General features: G+C 41.2%; 1 protein-coding gene across 1 annotated transcript; it reads left to right on the top strand.

Annotated features, from left to right (window-relative positions):
* The first annotated feature begins 219 nt into the window (after positions 1-219).
* Positions 220-20,428, top strand: tgfbr2l (transforming growth factor beta receptor-like). Its single transcript, XM_024407526.2, has 10 exons — positions 220-411; positions 8,395-8,545; positions 11,464-11,666; positions 11,880-12,043; positions 12,344-12,598; positions 12,709-12,885; positions 13,069-13,320; positions 13,619-13,760; positions 13,902-14,029; positions 17,995-20,428. The coding sequence occupies exons 1-10, from the start codon at positions 363-365 to the stop codon at positions 18,256-18,258; spliced, it is 1,785 nt and encodes a 594-aa protein (XP_024263294.1). The 5' UTR covers positions 220-362; the 3' UTR covers positions 18,259-20,428.
* Positions 20,429-20,736: the final 308 nt, after the last annotated feature.

The raw sequence follows: 20,736 nt of genomic DNA on the forward strand, positions 1-20,736 counted from the left end.
TAGGCCTATTCTGAGCTATATTAATAATAATATTAATAATTATTAGTGTTATTAGTATTATTTAATATCACCTACTATGATCCTACTACACGTCCCGTGTCAACCCAAATTCTACTGGGTTTAGGATCCGATTAATGAAGTCCAGTTCCTGGGCGGGTCCCTTAACACAGCTGGATGAAAAACATCTGGATCCGCCTACACGGAACTCCAGCCAAAAGCCCCGAGCCCAACCAGTTGTTTCACTGAATACGACTTCAATAAGCTAAATGAACGTCTATCTTACAACTCACGTTCCCAAATACATAGACAAATACAGTGCGACAACGACGTTTTAATCAGGTTATTTTTTTAATGTCAATATTATGGGGTGCTGGAGATTCTCGGCAGTGAATATTGTTCTTCTGTCTTTCTGTAAGTATTTTTTTATTCGCTTACTCACTCCGTATTCACTTTTAAGTGTTCCGTGTCCATTGTTTCTTCAATCTGGTGAAGTTGTGAAGGGGGAGGGGGATCAAATGTTTATTCAAGGGAGGTTCTGGTCGTGTAAAACAGATGCTCAAAACGTATATTTATGAAATGCGACTTTTCGTTTTCTTGCCCTTTCTTCCGTGGAAAAGTGACTTCAGGGTCATTTTCTCAATATCAAATATGTGATGGAATAGCCTAATGCAAAAATAAATAAGTAAATAACTATAATTTCTTTCTTTCTTTTCTTCTGTGGATTTGTTTGAATTAAAACATGTATTCACTGTAGCTTTATTAAACCAGTAGTTTTACCTCATGTAACATATCATTTGTATGTGCTCTACCTAGGTACTGTCCAACTAAATGATGTCGTGACAGTCACCTAAACTCAGTCAATAGTAGGAAGATACCTAAGAACCTCTGAAGGCACATAATAAAATGGGAATGACTGAACGATCCAAGTCATCCAATCTGGTGAAAAACATATTTCTGACACTTAACAGTTCTTTAGCTATGCCTGTTATTTATTATCAGCATATTTTGAATGTTTAGAATAGAATTTCACTTGATTGTTTACTCTCATGTTCAGTGGTGCCACTATTTAGGGAATCTGAAGTAAACTTAACTAACTCTTAACATTTGTCTCAAACAATTTCCCACAATTTCTGAAATTATTTGAATATGAAGTCAATTAGCTAAAACAACAACTTACAAACATTAGGGTTATTGTATTTAATTACATAAAAAACATGAAACATTTTGCTCAAACAGGGCTTGATCATAACTTTGAATCAAAAGAAATTAACTAGTTAATTAGAACAAGAGTGTCAGTAGTTGTGATGATGAAACGATGTCATAGAACTTTGATGCAATGTGACCACATACATTTTTTTACTGCTGCCATCTGTAATGGAAAGTTCCAAACAGGAAATCGATTCTGAGGCTCAATTATCCCTGCTGCATGCAAACAGGGGCACTTCTCCTCAGGGAATACAAGATTGAAGCATAGATTGAGGAGTTCGGAGCTCATGTAGAAACTGTATACCAAGAAGTAGGGAAACTTCACCCATTTTATTTAACTAGGCAAGTCAGTGAAGAACAAATTCTTATTTTCAATGATGGCCTAGGAACAGTGGGTTAACTGCCTTGTTCAGAGGTAGAATGACAGATTTTTAACTGGTTGGGGATTCAATCTTGCAACCTTTCGGTTACTAGTCCAACGCTCTAACCACTAGCCTACCTGCTGCCCCAGTGTGTGCTCTAGAGGACTTACAAAGTTGCACACTTGATACTTACAAGTTATGTTGAGGAAGCAAAGTGACACAATACATAGATAAACTGTAGGTTGAGGAGGAGTACAGAGGTCATGTAAGTACTATAGAGGTAATGGTGAACTGCTCATATGTTATGAAGAAAATGAATCCCGGGCTATAGCACCAATTTATAACTCATTGACATTCCCACTATAGAACTTAGTAAGAGTTGAGGAATTCTTCTTTTGAATTGTGTATGTTTTTAACTTCTCACATTTACCTATGTTCAGTGTGTGCACTCTTGGGGACATAACAAGTTGCATACTTACTGCTTGCTGGTGATATTCAGTGATATTGAGGGAGCGAAGTAGCACAGAGCACAATGAGTGCTGTGACATGATGAGCTTTGTGTTGTGTTCTCTAGCCTGACCTTCCATCATCCCACATCAGCCCATAATGACAAGATTGTGATGACCTAAGCAGGCAAAAATAAGATGTAGAAATCCCCTTTATTCTCCACCCCCTCCTCCTTCCCCCTCCTCCTTCTCTCTGTGCCCAGCTTGTGATGGCCACTGGGGACACATACAGACTCCTGTGTGTTCTTTTAGCCCCTGTTTGCGTCCCAAATGTCACCCTATTTCCTACATAATGAACAACTTTTGACCAGAGCCCTATGCCAAAAGTAGTGCACACTGCACTATATAGGGAATAAGGTGCCATTTGGGACAACACTTTTCATTGCTGGGTATGAGATAAGGGTCTTTTTAAAAATGACAACAGTGAATACTATGACCCTTATATGACCTCCGGCTTGGGAAAACCTTCTTATAGATTTAGCTTCTTATTCTCATCCTTTGGCTTCGAGAAAATGTTTCCAAAGGGATTCTTCAACTGTCCCCATAGGATAACCCTTTCTGGTTCCAGGTAGAACTCTTTTTGGTTCCAGGCAGAACCCTTTTGGGTTCCAGGTAGACCTGTCTGTAGAAAGCGCTCTACATGGAACCAAAAAGTGTTCTTCAAATGGTCCTCCTATGGAGACAGCCGAAGAACCCTTTGAGATTATAGATATAATATTTTTTTCTAAGAGTGTACAATAAGATGGCTACAATAAGATGCTTCACTTGGACTTGTAGGTCAGAGAAATGTATCTAATACAATTTTCATATCTCTCTCATGTGTTTTTATTTTGATGTTATGGATATTGACAAATGTATTGTGTTGTGCTTATTAAGGTCCAGTTTTTAAGACTGGACTAAATCACATAATTGTTAGAACTACAGTACCTATGTTATTTATTGTTTGAGACTAGGCGGGGTCCCTCAAAAGGACGTACGTTCATTACACCTGGGTAATTTAATTGTGTTCTTGTCTATTTAATCAGGAAATACTTTCCTTTTGAGTCCTGTGGAGAGAAATTTCAGCATGCTGCATCAATAATGGGGAGATTGGTTGGTGTAGAATGGGCCAACTAGTGGCCTGATTTGGTTACTACACTTGGTGGGGGTCAGCTGAGATTCTGTCACTTATAAAACCAAAGGCTGACTGTTTTGAAGCAAGATTTGTCGCATGGTCAAATGAACATTGCACAAACATGGACTATCGGACGACAGGGGGCTATCGGAAAAGGTGACTAAATAAACGAGAGTGTAGATGGGAATAATTCATTATTTGTGAGTTTTGTTTTTCTTATTTACCCATAACAGGCAAACTATTGTATGTTTTGGTGTTGTCTGGTCTTCTACAAGAGAGATCAAGACAATATTCAGAAAACATTTGACTCTCTAGGGGTCACATTTTTACGGAACTGATAAGTTAGTATCTATTTCATATTTTTAGGACCATCAAACGTTCAGCTCTCCCGCTGTGTCTGTATATTTGTATATGTATACTCATAGAAAGAGAGTCACAGGTCCACCCATTACAAACCGATTGACTTGCATTTAGATGCCAATTCTAGTCATTCTATTTTTATGGGTAAACTGATAGGGAACCAGGGAGAGTTAGTTGAGACCCGAGGCTGAAACTGAAAAGCAAATAAATGCAGCCAACATCCCTGGGCCTCCCGGCTGTAAGCACACAGCAGAGCAGTTGGATTTCCCATAAGACACACACAAAAAAAGACACAAAGGGGCTGAGCTTCAAACTTGGCTCACGCCGAAACTTCTGGCTTCAATTTATTTCTGGAGCAGTCACTGCTGATTTTAATTAGTTGAAAGTTTACGTTGAAAGTTTTTGCTTAGCCAGCCTTTTTTAGTTTTTCTTTTCTTTTTTCTTCACCCTTTCTCCTTTGTCTTTTTTATTTTGTGTGTGTGTGTGTGTGTGTGTATGTGTATATATATTTTGTTGGTTGGCATTGGCCAACATCTGGAAGCCTTCGTGAAATATGTGTACAGCTTCTTTTAATGTTTGCGTAGTTTTGTTAGATCACCATCCCCCTGGGAGTGAAAAAATCCCTCATCTGGCTTTAATCAGCCATTAATATTGTTGTGATGTGGCAACACAGCACAAGGAGGGGACGGCAGATACAAGATGCGTGGGAAGGAACGCTCATAATGCTTTCTAGAGCCTGTGTCAAACCAATGCAGCACAGCCCCCCCCCCCCATTCAATCAAACCTGGGTCAAATACATATTCGCTGTGTTCAATTTTTCAATCATACACTAATTTGAAAATATTTTCAAAATATATTACAAATACAACTTGTGTTGGCCATACAATACAATATAGAAAATATTGCAATGACTATGTTGAATAACTACTATACTGAGAAAAAATATAAACACAACATGTAAAGTGTTGGTTTCATGTGCTGAAATAGCACAAAAAGTTTGTTTTTCTGAAATGTTGTGCACAAATTCGTTTACATCCCTCTTAGTGAGCATTTCTCCTTTGCCAAGATAATCCATCCACCTGACAGGTGTGGCATATCAAGAAACTGATTAAACAGGTGCACATTATGCTGAGGACAATAAAAGTTGAGGGAGCATGCAAATGGCATGCTGACTGCAGGAATGTCCACCAGAGCAGTTGCCAGAGAACTGAATGTTCATTTCTCTACCATAAGCCGCCTCCAACGTCGTTTTAGAGAATTTGGCAGTACATCCAACCGGCCTCACAACCGCAGACCATGTGTAACCACGCCAGCCCAGGACGTCAACATCTGGCTTCTTCAGCCGCGGAATCGTCTGAGACCAGCCACCCGGAAAGTTGATGAAACTGTGGGTTTACACAAACTGTCAGAAACCATCTCAGGGAAGCTCATCTGCATGCTCGTCATCCTCACCAGGATATTGACCTGACTGCAGTTTGTTGTTGTAACCGACTTCAGTGGGAAAATGCTCAACTTCGATGGCCACTGGTACGCTGGAAAAGTTTCAACTGTACCGGGCAGATGGCAGACAGCGTGCATGGCATAGTGTGGGTGAGCGGTTTGCTGGTGGGGTTGTTGTATGTGCAGGAATAAGCTACAGACAACAACAAAAAATAGCATTTTATCGATGGAAATTTGAATGCATAGAGATAATGTGACAAAATCCTGTCGTGCCATTCATCCACCGCCATCACCTCATGTTTCAGCATGATAATGCACGGCCCCATATTGCAAGGATCTGTACACAATTCCTAAACATTTCCCAGTTCTATGGGCTGCATACTCAGACATGTCACCCATTGAGCAAGTTTGGCATGCTCTGGATCGACATGTACGACAGCGTGTTCCAGTTCCTGCCAATATCCAGCAAATTCGCACAGGACACCTCTACGGGATCGGTGTCCCCCCGGCGGGACAGTTGAGCTAACGTAGGCTAATGTGATTAGCATGAGGTTGTAAGGAACAAAAACATTTCCCAGGACATAGACATATCTGATATGGGCAGAAAGCTTAAATTCTTATTAATCTAACTGCACTGTCCAATTTACCGTAGCTATTACAGTGAAAGAATACCATGCTATTATTTGAGGAAAGTGCACAATTATTAACTTGAAAAGGTATTAATAAACCAATTAGGCACATTTTGCAGTCTTGATACAACATTTTGAAGAGATATGCAATGGTTCATTGGATCAGTCTAAAACTTTGCACAAAGGGCCATCAAGTGGCCAAAATATAAATTGTGCCTGGGCTGGAATAATAAATTATGGCCTTTTTCTTGCATTTCAAAGATGATGGTATAGTGTATTATCTTTTACCAGATCTAATACATATCCTTGCTTCAGGTCCTGAGCTACAGGCAGTTAGATTTGGGTATGTCATTTTAGGTGAAAATTGAAAAAAGGGTTGGATTCTTATGAGGTTTTTAAGGTATCTGTGGCCAACCGATGCATATCTGTATTCCCAGTCATGTGAAATCCGTAGGTTAGGGCCTAATGAATTTATTAAAATTGACTGATTTCCTTATATGAAGTGTAACTCAGTAAAATCTTTGAAATTGTTACATGTTGCGTTTTAATATTTTTGTTCAGTGTAGTAACCAGTAACTACCGAAGCTTCAGCTTCCAGCTGTTCTTGGTAGGCCTACTGCTGGTGGGAATTGAACAATGCATTGCATGTGGTTTGGAAGCTGCCTCAAAGTACGGTCATTGAGTAAAACAAACCCAATGTATTTGTATTTGTATTTATTATGGATCCCCATTAGCTGGTGCCAAGGCAGCAGCTACTCTTCCTGGGGTCCAGAAAAATTAAGGCGGTGTATACAATTTTAAAAACATTACAATACATCCAGACTGTGTGCCTTCAGGCCCCTACTCCACAACTACCACATATATACAATACAAAATCCATATGTACGTGTGTGTGTAGTGCGTATGCTATGATGTGTGTGTGTGCACCTATGTTTGTGTTGCTTCACAGTCCCCGCTGTTCCATAACTGGACTGTGAAGAGACCTCTTGTGGCATGTCTTGTGGGGTATGCATGGGTGTCTGAGCTGTGCGCCAGTAGTTCATACAGACATCTCGGTGCATTCAACATGTCAATACCTCTCATAAATACAAGCCGCCACTTTGAGCAAGGAGAGATTGACATGCATATTATTAATATTAGCTCTCTGTGTACATCCAAAGACCAGCCGTGCTGCCCTGTTCTGAAACAATTGATATTTTCCTACGTCCTTTTTTGTGGCACCTGACCACACGACTAAACAGTAGTAGTGCCTTGTTGACAGTGCTGTCAAGAAGGTAGAGCAGCACTTTATCATAGATATACTTCTCCCCATTTTAGCTACTGTTGTATCAATACATTTTGACCATGACAGTTTACAATCCAGGGTAACTCCAAGCAGTTTAGTCACCTCAACACCCCAACTCAGCTCAATTTCCACATAATTTTTTACAAGATTTAGTTGAGGTTTAGGGTTTAGTGAATGATTTGTCCCAAATACAATGCTTTTAGTTTAAGAAATATTTAGGACTAGTTTATTCCTTGCCACCCCCTCTGAAACTAACTGAAACTCTTTGTTAAGTGTTGCAGTCATTTCAGTCACTGTAGTAGCTGACATGTATAGTGTTGAGTCATCCGCATACATACACTCTGGCTTTCCTCAGAGCCAGTGGCAATTCATTAGTAAAGATTTTAAAAAGTAATGGGCCTAGACAGCTGCCTTGGGGAATTCCTGATTCTAACTGGATTATGTTCGAGATGGCTTCCAAGAACACCCTCTGTGTTCTGTTAGACTGGTAAGTCTTTATCCACAATATAGCAGGGGGTGTAAAGCCATAAGACATAAGTTTTGCCAGCATCAGACTATGATTGATAATGTTGAAGGCCGCACTGAAGTCTAACAAAACAGAACCAACAATCTTTTTATCGTAAATTTCTCTCAGCCATTGTCTGCAGATGTCATGTTCTGACCTTAGTTCTTTTGTTATGTCTTTGTTTTAGTATGGTCAGGGCGTGAGTTGGGTGGGTTGTCTATGTTCATTTTTCTATGTTGTGTTTTGTGTTTGGCCTGGTATGGTTCTCAGAGGCAGGTGTCGTTAGTTGTCTCTGATTGAGAATCATACTTAGGTAGCCTTTTTCCACCTGTGTTTCGTGGGTGTTTATTTTCTGTTCTGTGTTTGTATTTCACCGTTCAGGACTGTTTTCGTTTCGTTCTCGTGTTTTGTTGTTTTTGTTCGAGTGTTCGTTTTCATTAAAAGAGAATATGAATACTTACCACGCTGCACCTTGGTCCTCCTCTCTCTCTCCCAACGACAAGCGTTACAGCAGACCTTCATACATAATGGATATCCTATCCCTGTCCTTGGCTTTAAGCATTTTGGATGCACACCTCCCCTTCACTAGATGAACCAGAACTGAGTCTGCAATCTATCTAATGTAGCTTGTCACAATAAAGAGGGTGCGCTCTAAACAGCAGAACCTTTGTCAGATTGGTGTCCTAAGAGCCATATACAGTACACATGTAAAGTATAGGCCTAGGGCTCGATTAATTCCGTAATGCTGAAGATCTTTGCTCCAGCGTGACAGCGTTTCCGTGTCAGCAGAGACTGCATTCACGGTAAATGCTGCATTATGTCGGCTCAATCGTAAATTACCTTTAAATTTCAATCGCACTATAATCCAGAACTTTGGCAATACGCATTGAATCAAGCCTAGTCTATAGTTCTGTTTTGTGCCAGTCATTTTATTCAAAGCCAGAAGTGATTTGTTCTGATTAGTGTTTGTGTGTGTGTATTCCACAGGTCTTCCTATCCTCTCCTTCACACACATCAAGACCAACCTGTGTAAGTGGTGTGACTACTCCAGCCCTATCTGTGAGGACAGTGTGTGTTATACCAACTGCTCCCTCTCCTCCTTCTGTACTCTGAGTGAAGAGATTTGCATTGCAATATGGTAAGAGTGAAGTTTTTCATCAAAGGACTATCTCCCAAGTTAAAGTTTATTTGCCATATACAGTATAATAAATTAGTATTTTGCACCAGAGCTCTCACTCTCACATTAAAATATTTTGAAGTTGGACCGCAGAGTGAAGGAAAAGCAGCCAACAAGTGCTCAGCATATGTGGGAAAAGCATTCCTCATGAATCTGGTTGAGAGAATGCCAAGAGTGTGCAAAGCTGTCATCAAGGCAAAGGGTGGCTACTTTGAAGAATCTCAAATATAAAAAATATTTTGATTTGTTCAACACTTTTTTGGTTACTACATGATTCCATGTGTATTATTTCAAAGTGTTGATGTCTTCACTATTATTCTACAATGTAGAAAATAGTAAAAATAAAGAAAATCCCTTGAATGAGTAGGTGTGTCAAAATGTTTGACTTGTACTGTACAGTACATACAACTAGTAATATTGATCTGGTTTAGCTGATAGCTTCCCATTCTATAAAATATATTTTGACAAGGTATATTTCCCAATATACTCCCTCACTGGACTGTTATGCTCCTCTACTTTAATAATTATCCTCATCATGACAATAATTCTTGAACTCTCAGTAAACAGGATATATAGCTGATCCATATGTTTGTCTGTGTATCCCAGACAAAACAAATGTTGCTCATAAACATTAATGGAACTGTAGGATGTGTTTCTTTAATGAATGATACTGATAAGAAATGATGATGTGTGGTGAGTGGGGTGTTTGCGATGAGGACAAAGTTCATTTTGGCTTTATTTGAATGTTGCTCACCGTCTGGTATGCTGGGCCCTAGTGGTCAAACCTCTACAGCAGGGAGGGCACCCTTTTACAATTTAACTTAGGGCCCCAAAAAGGCTAGGTCCGGCCCTGACTGCATGTTTGGGTATGGATGTCAGAATGCAGAACTGTGACTGTGGCCCATCGTGATGAGGTCAGATTTTTTGTGGCCCCCACCCCCATAAAAGTTGCCGATCCCTGCTCTACAGTAATAAAGAAAGGGTCTTTGATCCCGGTCAAAAGTAGTGCACTTTATAGGGAATAGTGTGCCGTTTGGTACACATTATTGATCTTAGTTCCTCCCCTCGTAGGAAGTCTATCTGCTGACCTCTGAATGACAGAGATAGTGTCCCAAATGGCACCCCTATATAGTGCACTACTTTTGACCAGAGCACTATGGGCATGTAATTTGGGACACATGCAAATTGAAAGAGACTGGTGTTGTTGTTGGCAGGATAGGCAGATTGGCTTGACCATTTGTAAAATAAAAACTTCCAATCCACGCAAATACATACAGTGGGGAGAACAAGTATTTGATACCCTGCCGATTTTGCAGGTTTTCCTACTTACAAAGCATGTAGAGGTCTGTAATTTTTATCATAGGTACACTTCAACTGTGAGAGACGGAATCTAAAAATCCAGAAAAATCACATTGTATGATTTTTAAGTAATTAATTAGCATTTTATTGCATGACATAAGTATTTGATACATCAGAAAAGCAGAACTTAATATTTGGTACAGAAACCTTTGTTTGCAATTACAGAGATCATACGTTTCCTGTAGTTCTTGACCAGGTTTGCACACACTGCAGCATGGATTTTGGCACTCCTTCATACAGACATTCTCCAGATCCTTCAGGTTTCGGGGCTGTCGCTGGGCAATACGGACTTTCAGCTCCCTCCAAAGATTTTCTATTGGGTTTAGGTCTGGAGACTGGCTAGGCCACTCCAGGACCTTGAGATGCTTCTTACGGAGACACTCCTTAGTTGCTCTGGCTGTGTGTTTCGGGTTGTTGTCATGCTGGAAGACCCAGCCACGACCCATCTTCAATGCTCTTACTAAGGAAAGGAGGTTGTTGGCCAAGATCTCGCGATACATGGCCCCATCCATCCTCCCCGCAATACGGTGCAGTCGTCCTGTCCCCTTTGCAGAAAAGCATCCCCAAAGAATGATGTTTCCACCTCCATGCTTCACGGTTGGGATGGTGTTCTTGGGGTTGTACTCATCCTTCTTCTTCCTCCAAACACGGCGAGTGGAGTTTAGACCAAAAAGCTCTATTTTTGTCTCATCAAACCACATGACCTTCTCCCATTCCTCCTCTGGATCATCCAGATGGTCATTGGCAAACTTCAGACGGGCCTGGACATGCCCTGGCTTGAGCAGGGGGACCTTGCGTGCGCTGCAGGATTTTAATCCATGACGGCGTAGTGTGTTACTAATGGTTTTCTTTGAGACTGTGGTCCCAGCTCTCTTCAGGTCATTGACCAGGTCCTGCCGTGTAGTTCTGGTCTGGTCCCTCACCTTCCTCATGATCATTGATGCCCCACGAGGTGAGATCTTGCATGGAGCCCCAGACCGAGGGTGATTGACTGTCATCTTGAACTTCAACCATTTTCTAATAATTGCACCAACAGTTGCCTTTTCACCAAGCTGCTTGCCTATTGTCCTGTAGCCCATCCCAGCCTTGTGCAGGTCTACAATTTTATCCCTGATGTCCTTACACAGCTCTCTGGTCTTGGCCATTGTGGAAAGGTGCAATAAAATGCAAATTAATTACTTAAAAATCATACGTGATTTTCTGGATTTTTGTTTTAGATTCCACCTCTCACAGTTCAAGTGTACCTATGAAAACAATTACAGACCTCTACATGCTTTGTAAGTAGGAAACACTGCTGATTTTGCAGGTTATCAAATACTTGTTCTCCTCACTGTACATAACCAATCCAAACAAAACCAAAGTCAACTATAGGTTTTAACAGAGACATTTTCCTATTGTAAAATGCCTAACTAAATTCAGTTTACTAGTTTGATAAGTAACTTTATAATTGATCTGTGCATGTGAGTGTATGACTGCATGTACAGCTTTAACATCTGTTAGTGTCTTCATCTGTGTCCCAGGCGGAAGGACAATGAGAGTATGAGTGTGAAGACGTTATGCCACCAGCCCCAGCAGCCACTGGAGAATATCATGTTGTCAAACTACTCCTCCAACGAGTGTGTGATGGCTCCTCAGCCCTCTGAGGATGGGGTCCTGTTCGTTTGTGGCTGCCTGGGAGAACACGAGTGCAACGATAAGCTTATATTCGACAAGGGCTCCAATGGTAACCACTTATTTTATTCTGGAACCAGGCAGTACATGGTGCAACCAGAACATTTTATTTGAAAAAGATTCATTTACAATTGTATATTAATAAAAAATGCAACTTGAGGAAAAATAGGCATTTATAATGTAAATCCAAAATGTAGTAGTAATGTATACTAACCCATGATCCGATTCCATGTTGTCTTCACATTGTTTTTAACTGTGTCCTCAGATTTTTCCAAGCTCAAGAGTAAAGATGTGATTCCAGTGGTGGTGATCAGCCTGGTCCCTCCCTGTTTAGTGGCTATCATCGCTACCATGGCGTTCTACCTGTACCGTACCAGACAGCCCGGCAAGCAGCCCAAAGACTGGGCTCCCAAACGCACACACTACCAGGTAGGTGGATCTACCAGGTATGGAAAAATATACTTTGAGACCCAAATGGCACCCTATTCCCTACAACATAGTGCACTACTTTTGACCAGAGCCCATAGGTCCCTGGTAAAAAGTAATGCACTATATAGGGAATAGTAGGGTGCCATTTGGGACACCGCCATAACCAACTGGAAGCTTTTCATTTGTCATGTAGCTACTGTACATTACGGTTTGTGAAAAGTAATCCTATATGGGATGGGCAGCTAAAGGCCACTTGATACGTAACTAAAAATATAATTCATGAATTCATTAATTTACCAGGCCTTGGACATCCCAGAGGGACTCAGTGGGGAGGCCATCACTGGCGGTGAGGACTGCCATGGCAAGCTGTCAGCCATCAATAGCGACGCTACATCTGACATGTCTCCCGTCCGGGCCCATAACTTCAACCACAGCACGGAGCAGCTACCCATCCAGCTAGAAGCCTTGGTGGGGAAAGGGAGGTTTGCTGAGGTGTGGCGGGCCAGGCTCCACCACCAGGCAGCTGGTCCTCAGTATGAGACGGTGGCAGTGAAGGTGATGGTTTTCCCTCTTCCCTTTTTTCTCACCCCCCCATTTGTTCTGTAGTTTTTTGTGTAATTTTCATGTGATATAATACTTTGAATAAATGTTTATTTGATTTCAAGATCTTCCCGTCTGTGGAGTATGTGTCCTGGAGCAACGAGAGGGCCATCTTCTCTGACGCCAACCTGGAGCATGAAAATGTGGTTCAATTCCTGACAGCAGAGGAGCGAGGGCCCTCCGGCTCCCCTCAGAGGCAGTACTGGCTGGTCATGGCCTACCACGGCCTGGGAAACCTACAGGTTAGTTTGATTTAGCTTTGTTTTGTTTATTGCTAGGTTGATTAAGTGTATATTGTTGTTATATGGTTCAGTAGAAGACTAGAAGAGATAACTAGTACATTATATTGTACATACAATTTCATAAAAATGTTGTCAAATAATCCTGTGAGGGATGGGTCACTAAATGGGTCATTCATTCATTAGGACTTCCTGGCGGGCCATGTGTTGAGCTGGGCTGAGCTGTGTGCTATGGCTGGGTCGGTGGCTCGAGGATTGGCCCACCTCCACAGTGACACCACCCCTTGTGGGATCCCCAAGGTGCCGGTGGCCCACCGTGATCTGAAGAGCAGCAACATCGTGGTAAAAAGCCGGAGAGAGTGTGCCCTCTGTGACTTTGGTCTGGCTCTGAGACTGGACCTCTCCCTCACCGTGGATGACTTTGCCAACAGTGGCCAGGTAAGGTGAAACAGGTGAAATTACCAAAGTAGTTGCTAAGGGAACCTGTATCAGTGTTCTGCTAAAGCGACTAAGCAGTAGGCCTATGCATGCTGCCTTCTGACATAACTACTCTGAGAGAATTATTATGGAAAATAACATATTAAATTGTAGAGTCATGGTTGAATGCCCCCTTGAATAGAAATTATGCTATATGAATTAAATTGTTTATAAAGCCGTGCTAAAACCAGAATGAATCAGAAGGCCCTTCATGTAGTGTTAATTTGTTTAAGCTACTGTCACTGTCCTTGTTGTCCAGGTGGGTACAGCTCGCTACATGGCCCCTGAGGTGTTGGAGTCCAGAGTAAATCTGGAGGATCTGGAGGCCTTTAAACAGATGGATGTATACTCCATGGCCCTGGTCCTCTGGGAAATGGTGTCCCGCTGTGAAGTCATAGGAGGTACAATAAGCTATTATATTATGGGCCAAGTCAGGGGTAAATGTTCTTAACTCAGACTTTGATGAAAGTAGCATCGTCTGTAAATGTAGAATAGATGATAAATAACAAAGGATTTACAGTGTGTTTCCTGTATTTTCATAGAGGTTAAGAGTTACGAGCCGCCGTTTGGCTCTAAGGTGTGTGACCAGCCGTGTGTGGACAGCATGAGGGACCTGGTCCTGAGGGACAGAGGCAGACCTGAGATACCCACCAGCTGGACAACACATCAGGTAAACTGTGTGTTTGCGGGCGTGCGTACGTGTGAGAGCGTGGTGAGGGAACTAGGTAGTCAGCACTTCTTAGTGAATTCAGGCCAGAATTCAATCCGATTGCTCTAGTCGACAATGCAGGTTATAAAGGAAATGTTACCATGTTCGCTGAGATCGCATTCAAGGACAAGCCTGGAGATGTCGGCTCAATTAGAAATGACCTTTAAATGTGAAGCACGGTTTCCGATTGAATCCCAGCTTGAATGATAACCTATGATAACAATCACATCGATCATAAATAAAAGCTCTGGTTGTGAACAGGTTTGGGGTCAATTCCATTCCAGCCAAAAAAGGAAGTAAACCGAAAAACTGTAAATACAGTTGAAGTCGGAAGTTAACATACACTTAAGTTGGAGTCATTAAAACGTGTTTTTCAACCACTCCACAAATTTCTTGTTAACAAACTATAGTTTTGGCAAGTTGGTTAGAACATCTACCGTAATTGCTGGACTATTAACTATTATTGCTGGACACCCGAATATAAACCGCACCCACTGAATTATTAAAGAATATGTATTTTGTACATAAATAAGCTGCACATGTCTATAAGCCACAGGTGCCTACCGGTACATTGAAACAAATGAACTTTACACAGCCTTTAAACGAAACACGGCTTGTAACAAAAATTAAACAGCCTACCAAGAAAGTCATTGGTCACTATCTTCCTCCTCCTGTGCACTGAAGCCATCTCCTTCGGTGTCGGAGTTGAATAGCCTCAGAATTGCTTCATCCAATGTTGGATCGTTTTCATTGTCGCTCTCGTCACTTTCATCCGGAGGCAAATACCCCGCTGAGCTCATGCTGCCCCTTCAACACGCAGCAGTCCAGCCTTTCGAAACCCGTTGATGATAGTGGATTTTTTTGACAATGCTCCACGCTGTCAGGACCCACTGGCAGACTTGACCATAAGTTGCTCTTCGCATGCGGCCCATTTTAGTGAAGGATTTCTCCCCACTTGTCATCCAAGCCTCCCACTGAACACGGTGCGCCACCTTAAATGCACGATTTACACTGATGTCGAGTGGCTGCAAATACTTTGGGCCATCTGCTTTTCTTCCCTCTGAAAGCTTTTGTTGTCTTTTTGCACTGAGTCAGTTCCTCACGCTGCTGTTTACAAAGTCTTATAATCGACTCATTAAGGCCAAGCTCCCATGCAGCAGTTCTATTTCCTTTTCCAACAGCCAGATCGATCGCCTTCAACTTGAAAACTACATCATATGCATTTCTCCGTGTCTTTGCCATGATGAGGGTGACAAAATTACTACCGTAATCAGAATGATGGGAAGTTTGAGCGCGCTCAATTTACGTCACATTATGTGACGGTGCTCAGTTTTTTGGCGGCATGAATCTTGTGAAAGCATGAAAAATCCATAAATTAGCCGCGTCATTGTATAAACCGCGAGGTTCAAAGTGTGGGAATAAAGTAGCGGCTTATAGTCCGGAAATTACGGTACTTTGTGCATGACACAAGTAATTTTTCCAACAATTGTTTAGACAGATTAATTCACTGTATCACAAGTCCAGTGGGTCCAAAGTTTACATACACTAAGTTGACTGTGCCCTTAGACAGCTTGGAAAATTCCAGGAAATGATGTCATGGCTTTAGAAGCTTCTGATAGGCTGATTGACATAATTTGAGTCAATTGGAGGTGTACCTGTGGATGTGTTTCAAGGCCTACCTTCAAACTCAGTGCCTCTTTGCTTGACATCATGGGAAAATCAAAAGAAATCAGCCAAGACCTCAGAAAATAAATTGTAGACCTCCACAAACCTGTTTCATCCTTGGGAGCAATTTCCAAATGCCTGAAGGTACCACGTTCAACTGTACAAACAATAGTATGCAAGTATAAACACCATGGGACCAAACAGCCGTCATACCGCTCAGGAAGGAGACGCGTTCTGTCTCCTAGAGATTAACGTACTTTGGTGCGAGAAGTGCAAATCAATCCCAGAACAACAGCAAAGGACCTTGTGAAGATGCTGGAGGAAACAGGTGCAAAAGTATCAATATCCACAGTAAAACGAGTCCTATATCGACATAACCTGAAAGGCCGCTCAGCAAGGAAGAAGCCACTGCTCCAAAACCGCCATAAAAAAGCCAGACTAGAGTTTGCAACTGCACATGGGGACGAAGATAGTACTTTTTGGAGAAATGTCCAAAAAGTGATAAAACAAAAATATAACTATTTGGCCATAATCACCATCGTTATGTTTGGAGGAAAAAGGGGGAGGCTTGCAAGCCGAAGAACACTATCCCAACCGTGAAGCACAGGGGTGGCAGCATCATATTGTGGGGGTGCTTTACTGCAGTAGGGACTGGTGCATTTCACAAAATAGATGGCGTCATGAGGGAGGAAAATGTGGATATATTGAAGCAAGACATCAGTCAGGAAGTTAAAGCTTGGTTGCAAATGGGTCTTCCAAATGGGTAATGACCCCAAGCATACTTTAAAAGTTGTGGCAAAATGGCTTAACTTGACCCTACCCATCCCTGTCGTGGGATCATTTTCGTCAGCAACCGCTGAATAGCATAGCGTAACAGTCAAATAATATTACTAAAAAATATTCATATTCATGAAATCACAAGTGCAATATTGCAAAACACAGTTTAGCCTTTTGTTAATCCACCCGTCGTCTCAGATTTTGAAATGATGCTTCACAGCGAAAACAATCCAAGCGTTTGTGTAAGTTTATCGATAGCCTAGCATAGCATTATGTACACTTAGCATCAGGAAGCTTGGTCATGAAAATCAGAAAAGCAATCAAATGAACCGTTTACCTTTGATGATCTTCGGATGTTTTCACTCACAAGACTCCCAGTTACACAACAAATGTTCCTTTTGTTCCATCCTTTTGTTCCATAAAGATTACTTTTATACCCAAAATACCGACGTTTGTTTGTCGCATTATGTTCAGAAATCCACAGGAAAGAGCGGTCACGACAACGCAGGCGGAAAGTTTTTTTATAATCATTCCTCAGGTAGTTTTTAAAATATATATTCCCTAATATATCAACCGAGTGTGTAGGTTTTTCAATAACAGCGGGAGGAACAATGGCGGCTTTACTCTGTAGCACAAAAACTCACTCTGAGAGTCCCCACCTATCCACTTACGCAATGTGATCTTTCACGCTAATTTTTCAAAATAAAAGCCTGAAACGATGTCTAAAGACTGACACCTTAGGGAAGCCAGAGAAAAAGGAATATGGTTGATATCCCTTTAAATGGAGGATAGGCATGCATAGGAACAGAAGGGTTTCAAAATAAGAGGCACTTCCTGATTGGATTTTCCTCAGGGTTTCGCCTGCAATATCAGTTCTGTTATACTCAGACAATATTTTGACAGTTTAGGAAACTTGTGTTTTCTATCATAATCTGTCAATTATATGCATATTCTAGCATCTGGTCCTGAGAAATAGGCTGTTTACTTTGGGAACATTATTTTTCCAAACATAAAAATAGTGCCCCCTAGCTTCAAGAGGGTAAGGACAACAAAGTCAAGGTATTGGAGTGGCCATCACAAAGCCCTGACCTCAATCCTATAGAAAATGTGTGGGCAGAACTGACAAAGCGTGTGCGAGCATGGAGGCCTACAAACCTGACTCAGTTATCCAGCTCTGTCAGGAGGAATGGGCCAAAATTTACCCAACTTATTGTGGGAAACTTGTGGAAGGCTACCCAAAATTCTCTCTACTATTATTCTGACATTTCACATTCTTAAAATAAAGTGGTGATCCTAACTGACCCAAGACAGGACATTTTTACTAGGATTAAATGTCAGGAATTGTGAAAAACTGAGTTAATGTATTTGGCTAAGGTGTATGTAAACTTCCGACTTCAACTGTATACATTTTCTTTTTACTTCCTTGAACCCAACGCTGGTTGTCAATAATCAAACCTTCCTGGTATTGCTCTTCCAAACTGCAGGGGATGAATCTGCTGTGTGCCACCATCACGGAGTGTTGGGACCATGACCCAGAGGCCAGGCTCACAGCCCACTGTGTGGTGGAGCGCTTTGGAAGTCTAGAAGAGGAGATGGAGCAGGAGGTGTTAGAAGCTGTCAACAACAGCCAGGAGTGTCCTCCCTCTGACACCTTCCCTGACTCCACCGGCTGCGATGTGGACCCTCTGGCCCCTGAAACAGATACAGAGGGGACCCTCATCCCTGGGCAGATAAGTGAGATATTATAAGGAGGACTTAAACTTGTTCACCAAAAAGAGACATCTTTGTATGATAGATTGAAGGCACTCTACCCTATGAACAAAGAGGAAAAAATATTTTTTCTATGATAGATTGTATCCTTTGAAGGAGCTGGTCTCCGGATTGATTTGTAATATAACCTTTATGAAGTGTCTTATGAATGCACGTATGAACTTTTGCCACTGAAGAGATATTCTTTCTACCCCTTGGAAAGTTGTGTGTACAGGATTCAGGGAACAGAGCAAACAAGCAGACCACAAATCATTATCCCAACTTCACTATCACACTGCAACATGTCAATTTTACCAATAATTCAAAAAGCAGATTCGTTTCCAAATCTGAAGTACATACATCCTATAATGAATGATCACATGGATCTGTTCTAAATGCAGGTTGACGTTTATTTTCATGAATCTTGTCCTGGAGGCAGAACTGAGCTATTTCCGCTTAGATAGGCTAGCTGCAAAGAAAAAAAATGGGCTATTATTGTAAAAATTCATGAAAACAAACATTTGATTTTGGCCTTAATTTTAGGTTAGGCATAAGGGTTAGCAGTGTGGTTAAGATTAGATTTAAAATCAGATTTTATGACTTTGTGGCTGTGCCAGCTAGTGACCACTCTGCAGAGCTGCCTCCAGAACACGGTTCATGATAGAAAAATGCAAATTGCACTTAAAATGGAACCTTATTCCCTACAGATTGCACTACTTTTGACCAGATTCCTATGGCTCTGCACTATATAGGGAAATAGGATGCCATTTGGGACATACAAATGTTTATTATTTGCTAAAGTATAGAGAGCACTAAGTTTTGACAACCTTCATTGGTGTACCAGCTATTTAAATTGGTCCTTGCTCCTATTGGAGATCATTTACTTTACAATAATTATTACTGATGATTATCATTTTTTTTTTAAATGAGTTTTCCATTGTCTTCTCAGTGTGTAGCCTCAAACAGTGGTGTGGTTCTCATTCCCCTTAATGTATCCTAAATGGCTCCCTATGTCCTACATACTGTGGTGCACTACTTTAAACCAGTTCGCACAGAGCTGAGAGGTTTGCATTTTTCTAAGAGTTTCATTCTGATTAACCACAAGATGCTCTGACTACAAATGGTGAATGCTGTTATATAGGCTAGAGACCACAACACACAAGCTAACAGGGTGAAATGCCTTTTTTTAAGATGAATGAGAACCAAGGAGCTTTTACTGATCATTTGAACTGATAGCTGTACACAAGGACTTTCTAAGGATACTTTGATCCGTTTGTAGCGATTGCATACAACTACATTGTCAAGGCTCGTTTTTTCCCCACCATGTGAAGTACTTGCTGCCTTCATCTGTTTACTAAGACACATAGTTAATTTGTTTAATTCAAATCTGATGTCTGAGCATTAAGAGGGCATGATCTTTATATACTATGCATCAGAGAACTCACAGTAAGAGCGACTGCTCTCCCAGACAGCCTGGTATGACACTCAGATCTACACCAATTCAGTCATTCACTGACTCTCTTGCTTCAAAGGTAATGTTAAAATCTTTTATCACACTAACCCAGCGGACTAAAATAATTAAAAACAGGAGTTGGTGTAGATTTGATTACGCCATTAAGAAGATCAATAGCTTTTTCTCATAGAACCAATCAATGGCTGGGAAAGAAGCGATGTCTAATTGTGAGCGGCATGACAGTGACATCCTCTTTGAATCATGAGCTGGGTCGTGTTAGATTGGCACAAATGGAAGAAAACAAGGTGACATGTAAAAGTACTCCCTTAGCCTTTATTGGACAAGTCTGTTTTTTGATTTCCGTTGCTACGGCGTGCCCTAATGAGCACAACCAAGGTTAACCCTCTTCCCTTGGGAATGGTCAAGTTTGAGGATGCACAGAGTAAGACCATGGCCTTAACTATATGGAGAAATATCTAAGTATGATATTAATGAACTATGCAGAAGACTAAAGAATGATGTTATTGAACTTCTGATGAATGACCACAGATAAAAACAAAATTATTGTGAACTGGTTCCACAACATGTTACCTATTTGTCTTGTAAAATAGGTTATGTATCAGGTCTCTTATTTTGTTGCTATTTGTGAGGGGGGGGGAAAACCCACCACAAAACTGTCATAAAAAGACATGAAAAAGAAAACATTCCAATGTCAAGCAGCTTTATTGGTTTGTTGTTCCAGAACCCTTATTTTAAGGGGTTGACATTATACGTGTCACAATATTTCAGTAAGGAGCACAGTTTTAGGCCCTGATTCAATCTGATTGAGCTTTGTCAGTATGTGCCATTTAAAGGTAATTTCCGATTGAGCCAACATATGCGAATGTGGTCTCCAAAGGCAGGAACAATGTATTTTTTTTCTGTTTTAATTTTAGCCCTTTTTCTCCCCAATTTCATGGTATCCAATTGTTTAGTAGCTACTATCTTGTCTCATCGCTACAACTCCCGTACGGGCTCGGGAGAG

Source organism: Oncorhynchus tshawytscha, linkage group LG03 (assembly GCF_018296145.1).
Source record: "Oncorhynchus tshawytscha isolate Ot180627B linkage group LG03, Otsh_v2.0, whole genome shotgun sequence".
Classification (NCBI taxonomy): Eukaryota; Metazoa; Chordata; class Actinopteri; order Salmoniformes; family Salmonidae; genus Oncorhynchus; species Oncorhynchus tshawytscha.